Here is a 17,580-nt window from a genome sequence, read left to right on the forward strand (position 1 = left end):
TGCAGTTTAAGTCCACCTTGTGCTGTCAGAGCATGGACACGGACACTCCAGGGGTGCCTGTTTTTGTCTGCCCCCAGGACAAAGGCAGTTGATCTTTTTGGGTCAAGTGTCTTGCATTGTGGGACGTACATGGATTGCATTTGTTCTGGTACATCTTGCAGATGCCCAGCCAGATTGTGAGATGGGGAATTAGGACACCTTGTTTTGTCCGTTGCCCTCCTCAAGCTCTTCCTTGGCGGCTTTTACCATGCAGCGGGGCACATTGTAATGAGGTTGCCATGCCAGGAGCACGGTATGCAACAGTGATAATGGTCAAAGTAAAATCCCATCTGTCCACTGTTACAAAAAGATCAGTATTATTCATTTCACCTGTGGGTGGTTTTAATGATCTGGCTGATCAATGTGTGTGAGCTATTGCAGAGATTAATGCGCTCTTTACAGTCAATGAACAGATGAACACTGATCTTCAGTTGATCTTTAGTTTTTTAGACTGCTAATTTAAGCCTAAATGCCAGAGAGCTGAGGTGTTGAAAGCGTAAATTGGAGAAGCTTTACAGGTTTAAGTTAACATCACCTCTCCCTGTCCACATCATTTCTTCACACGCTCTCATGTGTTTTCAAACTGAAGCACTCTTAGGGTCACATGGTACCGGTGTGAAATAACCAGCTAAGCCTTTGTAAACTCTCTCTCATGTGTTTAGAAACCAGTAATTTTGAGTCACAGACCAATCGCTCTTAATAAAGAGTTTAGTTATGCATCGGTGGTAGCATTTGTTCGCTTTTTACCAAGCGAGTCTTTATCTGGCGACATGCTTGCTGATGAAACACTTGTGTTTTTGAACACACTGTATCATTATCCCACACACTACACACACCCCTCTGTGCCGATGCCTCTGTACATGTCTTAATGTTTCTGCACCGAAGTGAAGACCCAGACAGAAAAGGGAATTTTCCAGGCTTCAGTTTTAGGTTGAGGTCTTGTTACAGATTTTAAAAACGGCAACTCGCCCTCGGCCTGGTGCTCGGAAGCTGACAGATTCTTATACAGGCAGCATGTTATTTCTGAAGGGGTAACTTGCAGTGGTTGCAGCACAGAGGTGGGAGCTCTCCAGTGACCCTAATTGCACTGTTAAATAGGTTTTATGGAAATTATTTTTATTGCATTTGAATTCCCTTATTATCTCAGTTTCTTCTAATCAAAGCTTCCTTTGTATTCTCTTTTAGAGCTGGCGCTCGTTAGTTTGGGGTGTATGCGTATAATCTAACAGGAGAAACTTCTGCTTCTTTTTTGTCATGTACATTTTCAACATTTTATCGTTTCTACCAAGAATGTTCACAGCTGTAAGCTCTCTCCAACTCTTTGTACATTCTGTTGAGATAACCGTAGATTTTCATTGGTCTCGGGAAAAGGAATATGTACAAAGGAACCTCTGTGTCATGTCTCAGCTCTTCAGCAAAGCAAACTAAATTATCCTGATATCAGGTCGCTATTAATCTTCAAATTTAACAGAAATGTTTACCTTGTGTCTTTGACCAGCGAGCAGAGTATCTGCCAGGCGCGGGCCTCTGTGATGGTCTACGATGACGCCAGTAAGAAGTGGGTGCCCATCAAGCCTGGGCAGCAGGGCTTCAGCCGCATCAACATATATCACAACACTGCCAACAACACCTTCAGAGTGGTGGGCGTCAAACTGCAGGACCAACAGGTAAGAGGCGCAAGGAATCAAGCTATCTGTGTGAAAATAAAATTCTGGGATTCTTTATAAAGTCTGGGGATTATTTTCCCTGATATTTGCTGGTAAATGATTGAAAGGCACGGCAACCTTTGCAGTCGGACTCATAGAACTCCATGACTTGCAACCTTAACACAGGTCAATTTAACACAGCAACGTAAAATGCTTGTATTTGTAACAGACAGGTTCTGATTGTTATAAGGTTTAAAAAAATCCCAGAATTTGTAACGCATCCCTATATACTACACTTTATGTTGAGCTAGTTGTTGTTTATTGTTGAAAGAAGATACAGAACATGAAAAACTAACACAGAAATGCTAATCTTACGTTTCTGTTTTCACAGTTCTGCATTTTTGATTTATGGGTTTTTTTCGTTACTCTGCTTCCAGTATAAATGACAGCCACTTCCTGTGTGCCTCAGCCTCGCTCAGAACTTTCATACCATAGTTTTAAAGTCATACTTTTGAGAAGTGATGCACTGATTTTTCATTCTCCATTGTCTCCCGAAGTAACAACTATTGGAGTTACATATTAAGTTACATCTGCCATTTGAATGACCAGCCTGCTGATGTATAGTTTCAATTGTCTTTCTCCCATTAAAGGTGGTGATCAACTACTCCATAGTGAAGGGACTGAAGTACAACCAGGCCACCCCGACCTTCCATCAGTGGCGTGATGCTCGACAGGTCTATGGGTTGAACTTTGCCAGTAAGGAGGAGGCCACCACTTTCTCCAATGCCATGCTGTTCGCTCTCAATGTCCTCAGCTCACCTGACAGTGGAGGTAAGGATTTACGATGTATGGATCAGATGCAACTGACTGCTGACCAGTTTCATACGTCAACTTAAGCTTTCGCTTAACTGACAGCTGGTGCTGGTGCTTTTTCACAAATAAATTTCAAATAAAATTCTAATTAAATGTCCATCTGTGATCAATTGAGATCTATTTCGGGTAATCACATAGATTTGATTTTGCTTTGACATAACACTCATGAATCAATATTTTCTTTCACACTCTGTGGCAAGCATGTGCACAGACAACATAGACACAACTTAACATACAATTCATACAGTTAGTCCAGTACAGCTGATGTCCACATCCTGCAACACTGCAGTGCAACTGCTAAACTAAGCTCTACTACACCCTGCTGGTTCATCCCATGTACTGCAACCAAACGCTTAACACTAAACCAAATAATATGAATATCAAGTGTTTGGTTGCTACGTCAACATTTTGCTTTATTTTGTGATGTTTTTCTTTTTTTTTTCTTTATTTTCTTTTTCATGGTTTTCTAGTGTTTTTCTTGTCAATGTACATATAACAACTCTATACAGCAGCAAATCTGCATGTTGGTAAATGACCAGATTTGTATTTTTTTCTACCCAGTGAAATCATTCAGAACATGCCAAAAAAAAGAAGAAGAAATGCAGCTGAACTGCATTTGGAGCTTAACTCCCGCCTACTCTTGGTTTACCAAACAGCATCTGAGCGTCTCTGGTTACAAGCTACTTATATGCTCTATGTGTGTGTGTGTGTGTGTGTGACAGAGAGAAGAAGAATGTCTGTGAGTGTTTAACTGCGGTGTCATCCCATCTCATCCTTGTGACCCTCCTGTTGGTGGCTAAAATATCTCTCATGGAGCCTTACTGTCGTACCCTTTCATGCTCACTGGATGTCTCTTCTTTTTTTGGCTACATTTGGGCCTCGTTACACTTCCATGTCCCTCATGCTATTTCTTCTTAAAGTAGCATTAGTCCCACTGTAGTATCACACAGTGCAGATTGTAAGTAGTTTCGCCATCATGCTAACACCAGAGATTTCTCCTGGCATCCTCAGGCGGGTTTCGTCAGCCATCATCATCCTCAGTAAGTCCCATGCTGCAGAGACATCTGTCCACCAGTCCGGCATGTTTTCCATGGCAACGCGGTGCTCAGTAGATAGAGGAGAGTTGAACATGGGACATTTCCTCACTGTTTTATAGAAACTGTTCCCCTGTGGAGAAATATGTTTTGTGTTTCTTACAACAGTGGAAATTTCTATGATTTAGTACAGTTTTGAGGTACTTCTTCTTTGCTTCTGTTTTTCCAGTTTTTGTTACCTCATTCTTCCACCTCATAACTTTCTGAAGCTCATGAGTGTATTCAATATTTCACACAAAGGACTAAGATATGACTCTGGAGTTAGACTCATTGCATAGCAGTGATGCAATTTTTTTTCCCAGCCAGATAATCTTTAACCTGATTTATCTCGTCACCCTTTGGACCACTTGCAACAGTAGAAAGTCAACATTTCCTGAAGTCGGCTTGTGATTGGTGGAGATATAGTTGTGAAGCAGTATTTTACAGATGTGGCACCTTTAAAGATCTACTTAAATGAGTAATTTTCCAGACGTCTGACAGTTTATAATAGCAGTTAAGGAGCCTCTGTGATAGTGAGGATTTGAACATTTAACACCTCGTGGGTAGCTGAGGCTGAAGAGGAAGAGCAGTCCTCCACCGAAGCTGGTGGTTTCATACCCCAATCAACACTTGTAATGTGCTTTGGAAAAAAGATGAGCCAATTATAAAAGTTGTGACTCATGACAGTGCGTGACAGAAAATAGGAAAGGCAGCCTGAATAGTGTCTGTTATGAGCTGATGTAGTTCCTGCTGCACCTGCTGAGAAAGACACATCCTGAACTGGCAGCCTGATGGCTTTTGGGGAAATACGAATGACAGTTACAATTAGAGAACAGTTATTTATCTGTGAAGGTGGTAGAATGATTTGTGTCCACCTGTGCATCTCTGTCCCTTTCCAGTTCCTTCTGCTGCGACTGCTGTTTGTCATCAATCATCTTTTAATCATACATGCTTGTGGTTGTTTAAGGAGAGAATGACGGAGTACAAAAGGCAGGCACAACTGATTTTTCTTTGACCACAGCGAGACAACACACGTCTGCCTCCTTACAAGTCTGATCAGGCCCTGTCGTCCCCTGGGCTTCTTTCACCATGGCAACAGCCAGAGCTGTATGTCATGCATCACGATAGTAGAAACAGACACATACGTATAAATGCACATGCAGTGTAGCACTTACAACTGTATCATTAATATCTGTTGAGGGGCTGTGAAGTGACCATTTTTCTGTTATTTCTGTTTATATATGTGTTATTTGAAGACTGAATCCCTAAAGTCTTCCATAAACGATATACACATATGAGACAAGTTACCTCATTTCTAACTGCATCTGGACAAACTTTTTAAGTTGATGCAAACTTTATGTCTCCATCAACCTCTTGTAGGAATCAGAATGACTCGGATCAGAGATCTTGTTATCAGCGATGCAGATGCGATGATTTCTAAATTAGACTCTGTCACCACAAACAATTTGTTCTTGTTTCAGACTCCTCTCCTGTTGTAAAGAAAACATTTTCAGCTATCTGAATTTTTGCTTCAGAAGTCTTCAGAATAATTACTTTGTTAGCAGAGCGGTTAATTGCCACAAGCTGACAAGCAGAGTTCAAGGGAGTGTCGAGGAGGAGAATGTCTTCGAGGCATTGCCTCTGTGCTCTTTGCATTTGGTTATAACAGCACAACAAAGTCAATCAGGTCAGGTGCAGCTTAATAAAGTTTAATTAAGTTTAAACCTGAATTTAAAAAGGCTTTACTGGTCATTGTCTGATTACTTTAACCTGCATTATTGAGGACTTGGTAAACACAACCAAGTTTTGCTCTTGGGCATTACAGTCTGAACACAACACAGTGCTGAAAAAACATGCAAAAAATATCTCTAATCAGGTGATCTGGCCTCTAAAAATAGATGCCATTTGACAGAATTAAATGTTAAATCAAGTCCAAAAAACACCAAAATACAGAAGGTGCTGATGAAAACCACTCGTTGAACTTGGTTCCAAACAGGCAAAACCATTTAAAGATAGCTAAAAATCATACGAAGCTGTAATCAAGATAAGAGTTTTTGTGCCCTCACTGTGATCTATACTGAGCTGCTCTGCCCTTATGATTACTCCCTCCACCGCCCCGCCTGCTCCGCCTCATGCCCCAGACACAGCGAACGTAAATATCACCCCGTGGGTGATCTTGATGTCACTGTGGACGTTGGAGTTTAATGACTGGTATTCTGCTGATATGTGATAAGTGCAGTCCCTGATACGCCCTGTTAATAGCTGCTCTAGAATAGTGTGTGTGTGTGTGTGTGTGTGTATGTGTGTGTGTGTATGTGTGTGTGTGTGTATGTGTGTGTGGGTGTGTATGTGTGTGCGTGCGTGTGTGTGCGATGGAAGTGGGAGGGGAGCTCTCTGTAGTTGGTCAACAAGCAAAGTGCTAAAGTGAGCTGATCATGTGACGCATTCATCGCTCAAACATTCAAACAAACACCAGCTGCTAACATGCAGCATGTATTCGTCGTGTTTCAATTCAATCTGGGAACTTATTTTGATCATTTTCTGTGATACTGCCATGATTTGTGTGTATTCCAGTTGAAATTCCTGTGGCTGACAACATGTTAAGCAAATTACACAATAAACAGTTTTAGGCCCTCCAGGGCAAAGTCACAATACCTCACATGATGCCAGCTGCTGTTTGTTTTTTCAGCCTCTCTGTTTATCTGAGATAATTATCTTTTTTTAGGTCCTGTGCCTGTCCGTAAATGTTTTTCTAAAAAAGCAATGTCATGATTAAAGACTTTTCTTTACACATGTTAGTTGTCTTTGTTGCTTTCTTTGTGGTACAAATGTATATGGCTGCTAGATTTACAATAAGTTATAAAAAAAAGATGTCAGGTCTACATTTTTTTCTCTGTGAGTTGTAGCTGATTTTGTTTTCCTCTTTTCCTTTTTGTTGTCTTTCAGGTCCAGTAGTTCAACGCCAAAATGGGCCCTCCTCAGAAGAAAGCGAAGCACAGAGGAGGTAAGAATCTAAGAGCGAATGGAAGAAAAGATAAACGCCAATAATATGTCATAAAAAAAAAGTTATAACTACAGGCACTGTGGAACTATTCATTAGGCTTGACTTTTTAAAACTAACCACAGCTTTTAAGAGCAGTGAAATCCTTGCACTTGATAGGATGATGGAGCAACATCAGATGCAGGCGCACAAGGAGAGGGAGCGGCGGACGTCGGGATCAGGTGAGGTTTAAACAAATAGACCCGCACCCTACTTTATAGACATACACTCTCTCTGATGCTCTCTCTCACACACATGCAAACAAGCCGCCCTGGAGACCATTAAGAAATGACGGCTGCATAACACATGATCCTAGCTACACAAACGTCAGAAAAACCCTTGCAGCTCACTTCATCTTTCAATAAACAACCTTGACTGCAAGATAATGGGTATTTGCTCGGTTCAGCTTCTTTTTTTAATGAGGGAAGTTATCTCTATTAGGTCAGACAAAGCACTCTATACTTCCCAAAGCAAACAGGTGACCTCATCATTAATGAATACCAGAGAGTCTGTACTCTGATACAATGAGTTCCTAGAGTTAAGTAGGTTTGTTTTAGTTTTCCCACCGTCAACCACAACTCCCCAGCCTGTATGCCCTTATGCATTTTTAACCTTGCACACATGTAAATGTTCAAGTCTGCTCTTTAAATACACATACAGACTTAAACATTTGCCCTTGTCCCTGATGTCACCAATAAATATCAGTATCCTTCTGTCCCTGCAACATGCTCTACCGCCATCTCTTTCTTCCAGCTACTGTTGGGGGGGAAATGCCATATGCTTTCTGGTCATGGCTCAGTCATGTTGCATTCTGCTGCTTGTTTTTTTTTTTTTTAATAATATTTTGATTCTTTCTTATTTGCTATTGGCTTCTGCTTTTGGACTGCTCCTAATTTTCTCATCTTTACTTGCTTGGTTGCTCAGTTGCTTTTCATTCTTCTCACATTTTTCTCTTTTCTGTTTTCCTTTGTTTGTTGCCCTCCTTCGTCCTCCTCCTCGTCTGCATCTCCTCTTCCTCTCTGTCTTTCTCTGTCTGCCCGTCACAGTCGTATCCACTCTCCAATATAAAGTCTCCACTCCTCCCACCCACCCAGACACTCCTCCTGAGTACAGACAGTACAGAGCTAGCACACTGCCACCGTCCTACGTCCGCGTGGCTTCCTCCTCTCCTCCCTCCTCCACCTCCATCTCTCCCTCTCAGGAGAGAGAGGCGGGGGCTGCTAGGGACAAGGCCCAGCTCTCTTCCCAGCTCTCCACCTCGCTTGCCTCAGCCTTTTCCCCTGTGCAGACTGGGGTGAACACCCAGGGCCGACAAGCCCGCCAGATCCCCCTGTCTCCTCCCACAGCAGCCCGCCACCTTCAGCAACAACAAGACATCATGCTTCCCCCTAAACATGGCACCTGGTCTGCCTCCCACCTGCAGCAAATGTATGTCCAGTGCCCCCCTTCCTCATCCCCTCCAGTAATGATGGCCATGCCGGTGAAGCAGGTTTTGCCCCCGCAGCCGGTCCTCCCCGTAGCTCACCCCCTTCCTCCCGTAAGCTCGAGGATGAAACCCCCTCCTCTTGATCCTAGCACCGTGACGGGTCCTCATCAGTACCCCCAGCACCAGCACTACCCTCACTCCAATGGCCAGCCAGATGATTCCTACTCTCCTCATTCTCAGCGTCTTCCACTCACTCCACAGTACTGCGAGGCCATCCCTCTGCCTCCTCTGATAGGTCAGACAGCCCCTGGCCCCGCCCCCAGCCACCAGTCCCAATACCAATCCACCTTCCACCCTCAACAGCATCAGCAACACCAACAGCAGCAGCAGCAGGTGTACCACCAGCAGGCCCAGACCCCCACCACATCTTCCTCCTCCTCCTCCTCGCCCCCTTCTTACCCTGCCATGTCTGACGGGGGCTCGCCCAAGAAGACCCCCTCCCCTGTCCCCCAGCCGGCCCCCATGGCCAACAGCAGTAAGTATGAGGAGGAGAGAGGAGGAAGTAGTCTCTCAGCAGAGGGATGATACATGTGTTTAGAGTGTGTGGGATTGTGTGTGTGTAGGGTGGGTCATACATGCAAGGCAGTGTATTTGGATTCTAATGAATGCGCCACACTTGCACAGTTATGCAGCAACATGAAAGAAAAAATAAATGTGTCAAATGCATGCAATACAAAGGTATACACCCTTAGTAAACATACTCAGCTTAATCTATATCCCTGTCATGCCAGTGGGGTAACCCCCACAGCTCTGTGCAATCGTTTTATGCAATAAAAGTGTTTTGGCCTGTAAAACCAGTTTGCCTTAACACACGGTTTCTCTGGTTAGAGGGCAGGTAGGCTTCTACGAGCATATTGGACAACTTCCCACAATTCTGTTCTGGACCTAACTTGTGGCAGTCACTTATATAATCACAGTTCTTGATGATCTGGTTCTTTCAGCTTGCGGAGGAATCTAAAACCTAAATCTTTTCTTAAACGTAACCAAGTTGTTCTGTTGCCCCAATGACATCAAACTGCAGTCGTAGGCTAAAAATGCAATCAAATGGGAAGACGACAAGGGGTTCAACAAGCATGAGACTTTTGTCACATGCTTAGGACCTGAATCCCAGTCTCCAGAGAAAAAGACCTGTTTTTGATGTCTATGTTCTGTGTTCCCACATGACTTTCTACCAGAAAGGTGTGAAGGAAAACTTCTCCCACTACTTAGATAGGCATGTATTACCACAACAGAGCACTGTGGACAAAACACATACCAATTTTTTCTTTCATTTTACAAATTAAGAATAAATAATACACAGACTATTAAGAATATAAACAGGTTATGAGTAAAGTTGAAATATCAAGAATTAAGTTGAAAGACTGTTCAAATGAATAGTACTTCTAAATAGGTTTCAGTAAAAGGAAATTCTCCCTTTTTGGGGGCATATATATAACATGGTAATAAGTATTAGTACTTTGAATAGATTGAGGAAAAAATACTTCTTTTTAGAGGGAGAAACCACACAAATTAGAAGAATAATAAAGCTGAAGTAGCTGGTAGTGACAAATACAAGGGCATTGATGGCTCGACTGCATACAAAACAGGTTATGTTGTGTAGATACAGCAAAGACTTTGGCCTGCTATGTCACAGAGATTTTCAGGATAAATCCATCGATGTTTGTATTGGTGGTTTTAGAACTGTGTTGTGTGGATTGTTGGAAAGTTTAGAAGAATTGCTTCACTTTTTGCTTTATAAAGACAGGAGAAAAAATATGCAATTCAGACTTGAACTTTCAGGATTTATTTTCTTACTTACATAAGTCAGATCAAAAAGACCAGCATCAACTTTTCTTCATCAGTTTACCAAATAGCTTGTGCGTCTCTTCCCAGTAATTCCACATTTATTTGAGTAGTTTCCAGTTGCTCTACAAGTGCTGCCTTTTATCAGATCATTGCTGTAAGGTGCTTGAGGTGTAGTGAAAAGGTTCTTCAGATGGCCTTCATACAACCCTCCAAGGGAAACAGAGAATTTAATCAACCCATACAGACATTGACATAGCTGTAATTTTGCTCCTCCCAGGTCCCCCTGTCTCTGCAGGTCACCCATCTGTGCTTTCTGTTGCACCTCCTCCAGCTGCAGCTCCACCACCCATGGCTGGTCCTCCAGCCCCACCACCACCCCCGGGCCCACCACCCCCAATTGCAGTGCCCCCACCCATGCCCCCTCCTCTCCCCATTGGTGGAGGGCCTCCTGGGGGCCCTCCCGGGGTCCAGCACCAACCTTCAGGACTGGCTGCAGCACTGGCTGGAGCTAAACTACGGAAAGTACATAGGGTGAGACTCCTTAATTCTTTCTAAGGAGGTTTTGATCCAGTCCTTCAGTGGCAGCTATGTCAGTAACTAATTACTGAGGCCAGATTTCTTTTTTATTAGAATGGGGTCCAGATACCCTGACAGCAAGACCTTGAAACCTGTTTTATAATGTTTTCTTCAGGATGAGAGCAGCCCACCTGGGTCTGGTGGCAAAAGTGACTCCAACCGGTCCAGTGGTGGCAGCGGGGGTGGTGGGGAGGGACTGATGCAGGAGATGAATGCCTTACTAGCTCGCAGGTAGAACAGTTACACAAACACACGCAGCTTTTGCATCATAGCCAAATTGCTCTTTCATGGGGACAAGCTTTTTGATTTGTATTTACATACAGTAAATCTTATCGGAAACAGGAAATAAAGTCTTATGCTAATATTTTTCCATGCTGTGACCTGCCTGCACTAACATGATATATATTTCATTATTGCTGATGTTCTCATTCCCTCCTTCTCTCTGTCTCAGACGAAAAGCTTCAGAGAAACCTGATGAAGTAAGTCTTGTGAGCTAAAGTTGGGAAAGTCGACCAGTTTGACTTGTTGTCAAGGGTTAGATGAAAAGATCAATACTGATCACAGATTCTGTCTGTTAAATATGAAACTTTATTCAAGAGAATTTGAGCCACTTTTGGATAGTTACAGAGCAGCTATTTTTGATTGTAATCGTTAACTATCTGTTTTGCAGGATGACTCGAGTGGTCGTGGGCCGGGCCAGCAGAACTCAATAGGTAAAGAAAAGCTTCGTATATAACTTTCATAAAACTATACCCACAGGTGACCATATTTGGACAATGGAGGGTGATACTTAAACCAGTTGGGCAAAAACGACTAAAAATTGTCAAAACAATCTTCAGCCCACTGATCTCAAGGAATAGATCTTGCTAATGAAAACATACTTCCTTATGGAGATTTTTACTTAATTTCAGGAGCTCTGGCGGCAGTGCCCAGTGGCCATCAGTGGAACCGCATTTTAAATGCTTCCTCTTTAGTGGGCAAATTGGGAAATGGGTTAAAGGGAATGGTCTTGTTTTATTTACAGTCTATGAGTACAATTCAGTATGAAAATAAATATAAAAGAAACATGGTGAACTCTGAAGACGAACTGTGACATTTGTAATGATAAACAGTTCATTATAATTTTCATGTTCAAGACTATTTTAAGTTAAACAGAAGCGAACTCAAGTGTGGATTTAATAGGAAACTTAACCTTTGGAAGGCCCCAGCAACTTTCCTGTGTGGTAACGTTTGTGCGAAGACACAGATGGGGGCTTCCCACACCAGGAAGAGACAGACATCACCTTATTCACCACAAGCATTGTCCTTTGGAGATGATTATAGATAGATAGATAGATAGATAGATAGATAGATAGATAGATAGATAGATAGATAGATAGATAGATAGATAGATAGATAGATAGATAGATAGATAGATAGATAGATAGATGACTTTATTAGTTTCTTTGGGAGGTTCCCTCCGGGAAATTGAAATCTTCATCTCACTCAGGCTCAGCACTGTTATATACAGAAATGTATGAATAAACAAAAGTGGAAAAACACCCAACACCAGCACCCGAAACTGAAGAAGATGATGATAATAATAATAATAATAATATAAATAATAGTATACTAGTGAAAGTAATAAAAATAATAATAATAGTGATGCTAATGAATTATAGTACATATATAAATTTAAGTATACAGTAGAAAGTGGCATACCACATAGATTACTGGACTTTGGTTAGCCAGACTGACTGACTGCCACCCGTCCTACAGTCCCTCTGTCCTTCTGTTACCCCTCCTCCCCCCCAGTGAGGAGTTAAACAGTTTGATGGCACGGGGAACAATGGAGTTCCTCAGTCTGTTGGTCCTGCACTTGGGGAGAAGCAGCCTCTCGCTGAACCGGCTTCTCTGGCGGGTGATGACTGTGTGCAGAGGGTGGCTGGCATTGTCCAGTATAGCCAGGAGTTTGTGCATTGTTCTTCTCTCTGCTCCTGTCGCCAGAGGGTCCAGCTTCGTGCCAACCACAGAGCCTGATCAGCTTCTCCAGCCTGGAGAAGTCTAACTCTCTTTGAGATACTCCCTCCCCAGCACACCACAGCGTAGGACAGGACGCTGGCGACCACAGACTGGTAGAAAATCCCTAAGAGCTTCTTGCAGATGTTGAAAGATCTCAACCTTCTGAGGAAGTACATCCTGCTCTGGGTCTTCTTGTACAGCTGCCTCGTGTTGCTCGTCCACTCCAGCTTGTTGTCTAGCCACAGCCCAAGATATTTATAAGTTTTCAAAACCTCCTCCTCCTCTGTTCCAAACAGAACTGGTCTGGGACTGTCCCTCCCGAAATCGATGACCCATTCCTTTGTCTTTGAGGTGTTGAGCTGCAGATTGTTCATGTGGCACCAGACAACAAAGTTGCTCACCAAGCTCCTGTACTCCTCCTCTTCATTGTCTCTGATACACCCCATGATGGCTGCTTCATCTGCAAACTTCTGGATGTGACACGATCCAGAGTTGTACCAGAAGACTGCGGTGTACAGAGTGAAGAGGATGGAGGACAGTACAGTCTGTGGAGCTCTAGTGCTACTAAGCAACCAGGCAGGGGTCCATTCCATTCTGGTCAGTTTTTCCTTGCGTGCAAGGGGCTGGATTGTGTTGAAGGCATTAGAAAGTCCAGGAAGAGAAGTCCAGGAGAGACTCTCTCCCATGGCAGACCTATCCCATAACTTATGGGTAAAGCATTAATGCCCTAATGCTAACTAACCTGAATACACAAAGAATCCTCTATGATACAGATCGGGGGAGAGCAACCAGACCAAATGGTGCTTCCACCTTATCTAGACTTGCAAATCACTAAGTGTTCCCTATATAGCCCTACATAGTCAACGCAGTGCTTCTTTATGTAATTTCGGTCAATTCAAGTGAGAACTCATGAAGTAGCACTTTGAGACTGATTAATTTTAACATACCAGAACCGTAAGATTCTGTCTTTTTCCTTCTTTTGAAGGTGGTGCCCACATATATACGAGGTAATTAAGGTTTATTTAAATAGTTAGAATACCATTTGTAAACTGTTTCTATTCTTCTGGTCCTGCCGTGTCAGGGAATGCTGCAAGTGTGTGCGGTACAAGTTAATGAGTCCGACCCACAAGAAATAAGATGGGTGACATTTCCCCACAGTTTGAAGTTGTTGTTTTTTTTATCAATATTGGAAACAAGAGAATGTGTAGGGTTTGAAAATGGTCAATTCTCATGCTCTGGCGTAACATGAAACTGGTGTATCGCTGCAACCCTCATCGCAAGGCGAATTAATGTTAACCGTTCTGCGATTGGTCGTCTGCAGCAACAACAAAAAAGCTATTGTGTCCACCTGCCATCGCTGTGAAAGGGCCATCAGAATGTGTTGAATAGCAATATTAAATTTGTATGAAAACATTTTTATTAAAACAAGTATTATTATACAATGAAATGAATTAGTTTCAAAAATCACCTTTTATTAAGATGAGTGGTGTGTTTTAAATCCAGCCTGTTTTACGATATCCCATCGTCTGTGTTATTTCTCTCAGTCGTTTTACTGCTTGTTATTTATTCTGCACTTTATGCTAGATGCTGTGAAGAAGCCTTGGGAACGATCCAACTCTGCAGACAAGTCGTCACTGGTGTCCAGGTCTGCATATAAGAGGAATTAAAGGAGTGTGGTCTGAATGTAAAGTGGTTACTGTGGAATGGGGCAGTGCTCAGGTCACATATTGTTTGGTGCCAGGGTGTTTTCTCTGGTAAGGTCAACAACAGAAGACGTCTGTGTAAATCTAAGACACGGTGGTGCTAGATAGAGATTGGGTTCGGGCCACGTACGCACAGAACGTAATCAGAAAGTATAAGAATATACTACAATCTACTGTCTTTGGGAATTTTGTATGCTGCCATGTAATATGTTTCTATGCTGTTCCTGTTGATAAACTCTCTTAAGAGGCCATCCATACGTGTCTGACTACTGCCTGTAGTAAGCCTGTATTTAGAATGAATCTGTAACTCTGTGACAGTAAATGAAATGTTAATCATTGCAACAGTTCGTTAAACAAAGATAAACTCTGTTTGATCACTGAAAGGAATTCATTGGTATTTTTAATGACTTGGTCCTTTTGTGTTTTTAGAGTGAGACCCATTGGCAGCACTAGTGAAGCTGACACAGAATTCGACAGGATGAAACAGGTAAGTTTAATTCTCAGCTGTGGTTCGTTGCATAAAGGATTTTATGGTTGTTCTTTTTTAGACTTTGACTTCTGTGGACCGTTTAGTTGGGGAGAAACTCTTAAACTTCTACTGTTTGTTGATCTGCAGGAAATTTTGGATGAAGTTGTTCGTGAGTTGCATAAGGTGAAAGATGAAATAATTTATGGTAAGCTATGCATTGTAACACGTTTAATATTTAATCTCTTCCTCATACCAGTTTAAACGATCCATTCCAGAAAAAAAATTCTACTCAAATTCCAACCTAACTGACACAAACCATTTGCCTGGCTGAGAGTGAACGTAAAACTATGTACTGCAGACAGCCTCTTATTCTCAAAGGCCTCCTTCTTATCCTGCAGCCATCAGACAAGAAATCGGCAGAATCAGTACATCCTAATCTCATCTGAGCATGCAGATGGAGGAGCAGGAGGAGAGCGACAGGAGGAGCTGGAGGAGGATGGACACGCAGATGCACAGACACGAGGATCGGGGGAATGTTCTCTCAATGTTTCTGTGACCTTGAGATGCCGCAATGCGAGTTGCAGAGACGTTGTGCCAACATTTAAGTCTGCTGGACAGCAAAAGTGAGAAAGAAAGAAATGAACATAAGAGAGCAGGGATTTAATGACAAGGAAGAGCAGAAGAAACAGAAGGACTGATGTTCTGACGAACTTAAATAGAAGATGAAACGCGAACTAAATCATAAAGTGGGGAATGAAAAGACATTTGTACTGAGTTTGGTGTTGTGGTCCTCTCTGTGCACCTAGACTCAGTCAGCCCAGTGTTGCAGCTCTTTGTTCTCTGTTCAGTCCAAGTCTTAAGAAGAAACTATTTTTGTTTTCTAAGTTTTTACTGTTTTATTATTTAAAAACTGTGGTGATAATAATGATGCTGTTCATGACAATGAGTATTTTATTGATATTATAGAGGGACAAAGGAATCTTGCACACCATTTATGTCAGCCTTTTCTATTTTCTATTACTTTTGTTTAGTTTATCCCTAACTATTTCATGATAACAAGCACAATATGGGCATACTGGTGCTGCTTACCCACTTGCTCACAACTGGCATATTTAAAAAAAAAAAAAAAAGAAAAGAAAAAAAAGAATTTTTTATAACCTTGCTCATACTGGTGTTGTGTGTCTAACCTTCAATTAGCTGCTTCAGTTACCTCTTACCCCTCATATCCAAGACATAACACTTTTTTAAACAGTGAATCAGACTGCACGCAATACAGTCTGTTCCACAACTCCAGTGTGACCAAGGCCCACGCTGCACTCTACCTGCCCAGATGTGTGCGATCATTAAAACTTGGGGTTCATTCACAAAACAGGCTGATAACTGTAAATGTGCCACCTGGTCTTACCTACATATGAAACGATGTAGTATTATCTATTAGTCATCCTATGCTTTGTGAATCTTCCAAGTATGCATGAAACCCTTTCTCTATGAATTCATTTTTTATTTGGTTTGAAAATAATGAAAAATACATGAAATGGTGGTACATTTATTATAGTGGTTTGTTTCTATGAAAGTTCCCCTTTCTATATATGAGATGTTGAGCCTGATAATGGTAGCAATGTGGGTGGGGGGAATAAAAAAGGGTTGCTCTGGCAATATGGAGATCCTACCTAGAGAGGAATGTACTGAAGGTTAAATGTAGGCCTTTGTGATGGTAGCTAAATGTGTCTTTGCAGAAAGGATTTGAATGAATATCAGTTGTTGCATTCTATCCACTCTGTCCGCTCTCAACTACGTTCTGATTTAAAAGCTGGAAGTAAATTCATTCAAACCAAAACATCACAGGTTGTGTCAACTGTCTCTGCCATTTTTTTATATGGTACAATCATTTGAATAGAAATTAACTGGAGCAAAATGACATACTCAATAGAAAAGACAATATTACAGCCACTGATACATGAACCACCATCAATCCAGTGTCCACTGGGAAACCTTGGATCCTGACAGTCAGCAGCCAAACTCTAAAAGGACAATGTGCCCTGGCATGCTGAACAAAAAAGCTGATCGGTAAAGGCACAATAAGCATGGCAAAGAGCCTGAGGCATTTCTATGGTCTGCATACCATACTACTCTGACTGAGGGTGTGTGAGAACAAACCTAGCTTTGAAGTTAGGACAACCCAAAGGATCTACTGCCAACATCCTGGTGCTGGACACTGCAGAACACCCACTGAGATCCCATGTCCTGACAGGTCACAGCTCTTTCTGAGGCATGTTAGGAACCTACAACATTTTGTGGCTGATTAGCAAACATTAAACTGCACTCAAGATTTGCGGTCACAATAACAGAAACGGACTTATTTGGTCAAGATGATCATTTTATTAAGAGTTGCTGAATTGCTGTTTGCCATGTCGTGATCTCTGCTCCTTGTGGCTCAGGATGTTATTCTCGGTCATTTCAGATCCTTCTGCTACAAGGTGCTTCTTCAGTTATTGGCAAATTAGTCAAAACAGTAGTGCAGCACTCCAGAAATATCTAATTAGGAAATCTCTAAACCTAAGACGTACAGTAGAAAATCTGATCAAAAGAAAGTGGTCTTAGGAGAAGTCTCAGCAATGTAAACCAAATGTGATGAATTTTTTTTTTTAAAAAGAACATAATCCAAAAAAATAGAAGCCCGATGCCTTGGAAAAAACGGCAAACCAAAGATTTCAGCTGAGCAACTTTCTGTGTTGCTCCCTGCCTTCAGCATGATGGATGAGCAGACTGAGAAGTCACCGAAGAAAAGGCTCCTCCATCTGGAAGGTAACTCTCAGTGCTCATTTTCCACCTCAGCGCTGTTCTGCGTGACAAATGTCTTAATTGTGTAAGGCCATCTGAGAAGTCTTG

At 42.1% G+C, this 17,580-nt stretch overlaps 2 protein-coding genes across 5 annotated transcripts in view; one reads left to right on the plus strand and one right to left on the minus strand.

Moving 5' to 3' along the window:
* evla (Enah/Vasp-like a) overlaps positions 1-17,246 on the plus strand; it is a 36,842-nt gene extending 19,596 nt beyond the window's left edge. For 3 of the 4 annotated variants that reach the window (XM_072366012.1, XM_072366011.1, XM_072366014.1), the window contains exons 2-14: positions 1,538-1,706; positions 2,336-2,516; positions 6,578-6,635; positions 6,792-6,853; positions 7,718-8,632; positions 10,220-10,473; positions 10,634-10,749; positions 10,970-10,997; positions 11,189-11,231; positions 14,104-14,164; positions 14,652-14,709; positions 14,839-14,896; positions 15,090-17,246. In XM_072366012.1, the coding sequence (XP_072222113.1) occupies positions 1,538-1,706; positions 2,336-2,516; positions 6,578-6,635; positions 6,792-6,853; positions 7,718-8,632; positions 10,220-10,473; positions 10,634-10,749; positions 10,970-10,997; positions 11,189-11,231; positions 14,104-14,164; positions 14,652-14,709; positions 14,839-14,896; positions 15,090-15,127 (2,041 nt within the window). In that variant the 3' untranslated portion in view covers positions 15,128-17,246. The remainder of the gene's footprint in view (positions 1-1,537; positions 1,707-2,335; positions 2,517-6,577; positions 6,636-6,791; positions 6,854-7,717; positions 8,633-10,219; positions 10,474-10,633; positions 10,750-10,969; positions 10,998-11,188; positions 11,232-14,103; positions 14,165-14,651; positions 14,710-14,838; positions 14,897-15,089) is intronic. The other variant, XM_072366013.1, reaches the window with a different exon arrangement.
* Positions 1-17,580, minus strand: part of degs2 (delta(4)-desaturase, sphingolipid 2) — a 66,656-nt gene that overhangs the window by 44,632 nt on the left and 4,444 nt on the right. The gene's annotated exons all lie outside the window — the stretch shown is intronic.

The sequence above is a fragment of the Leuresthes tenuis genome, unplaced genomic scaffold, assembly GCF_036924035.1.
Source record: "Leuresthes tenuis unplaced genomic scaffold, fLeuTen1.0.hap1 SCAF_15, whole genome shotgun sequence".
NCBI classification, from domain to species: Eukaryota; Metazoa; Chordata; class Actinopteri; order Atheriniformes; family Atherinopsidae; genus Leuresthes; species Leuresthes tenuis.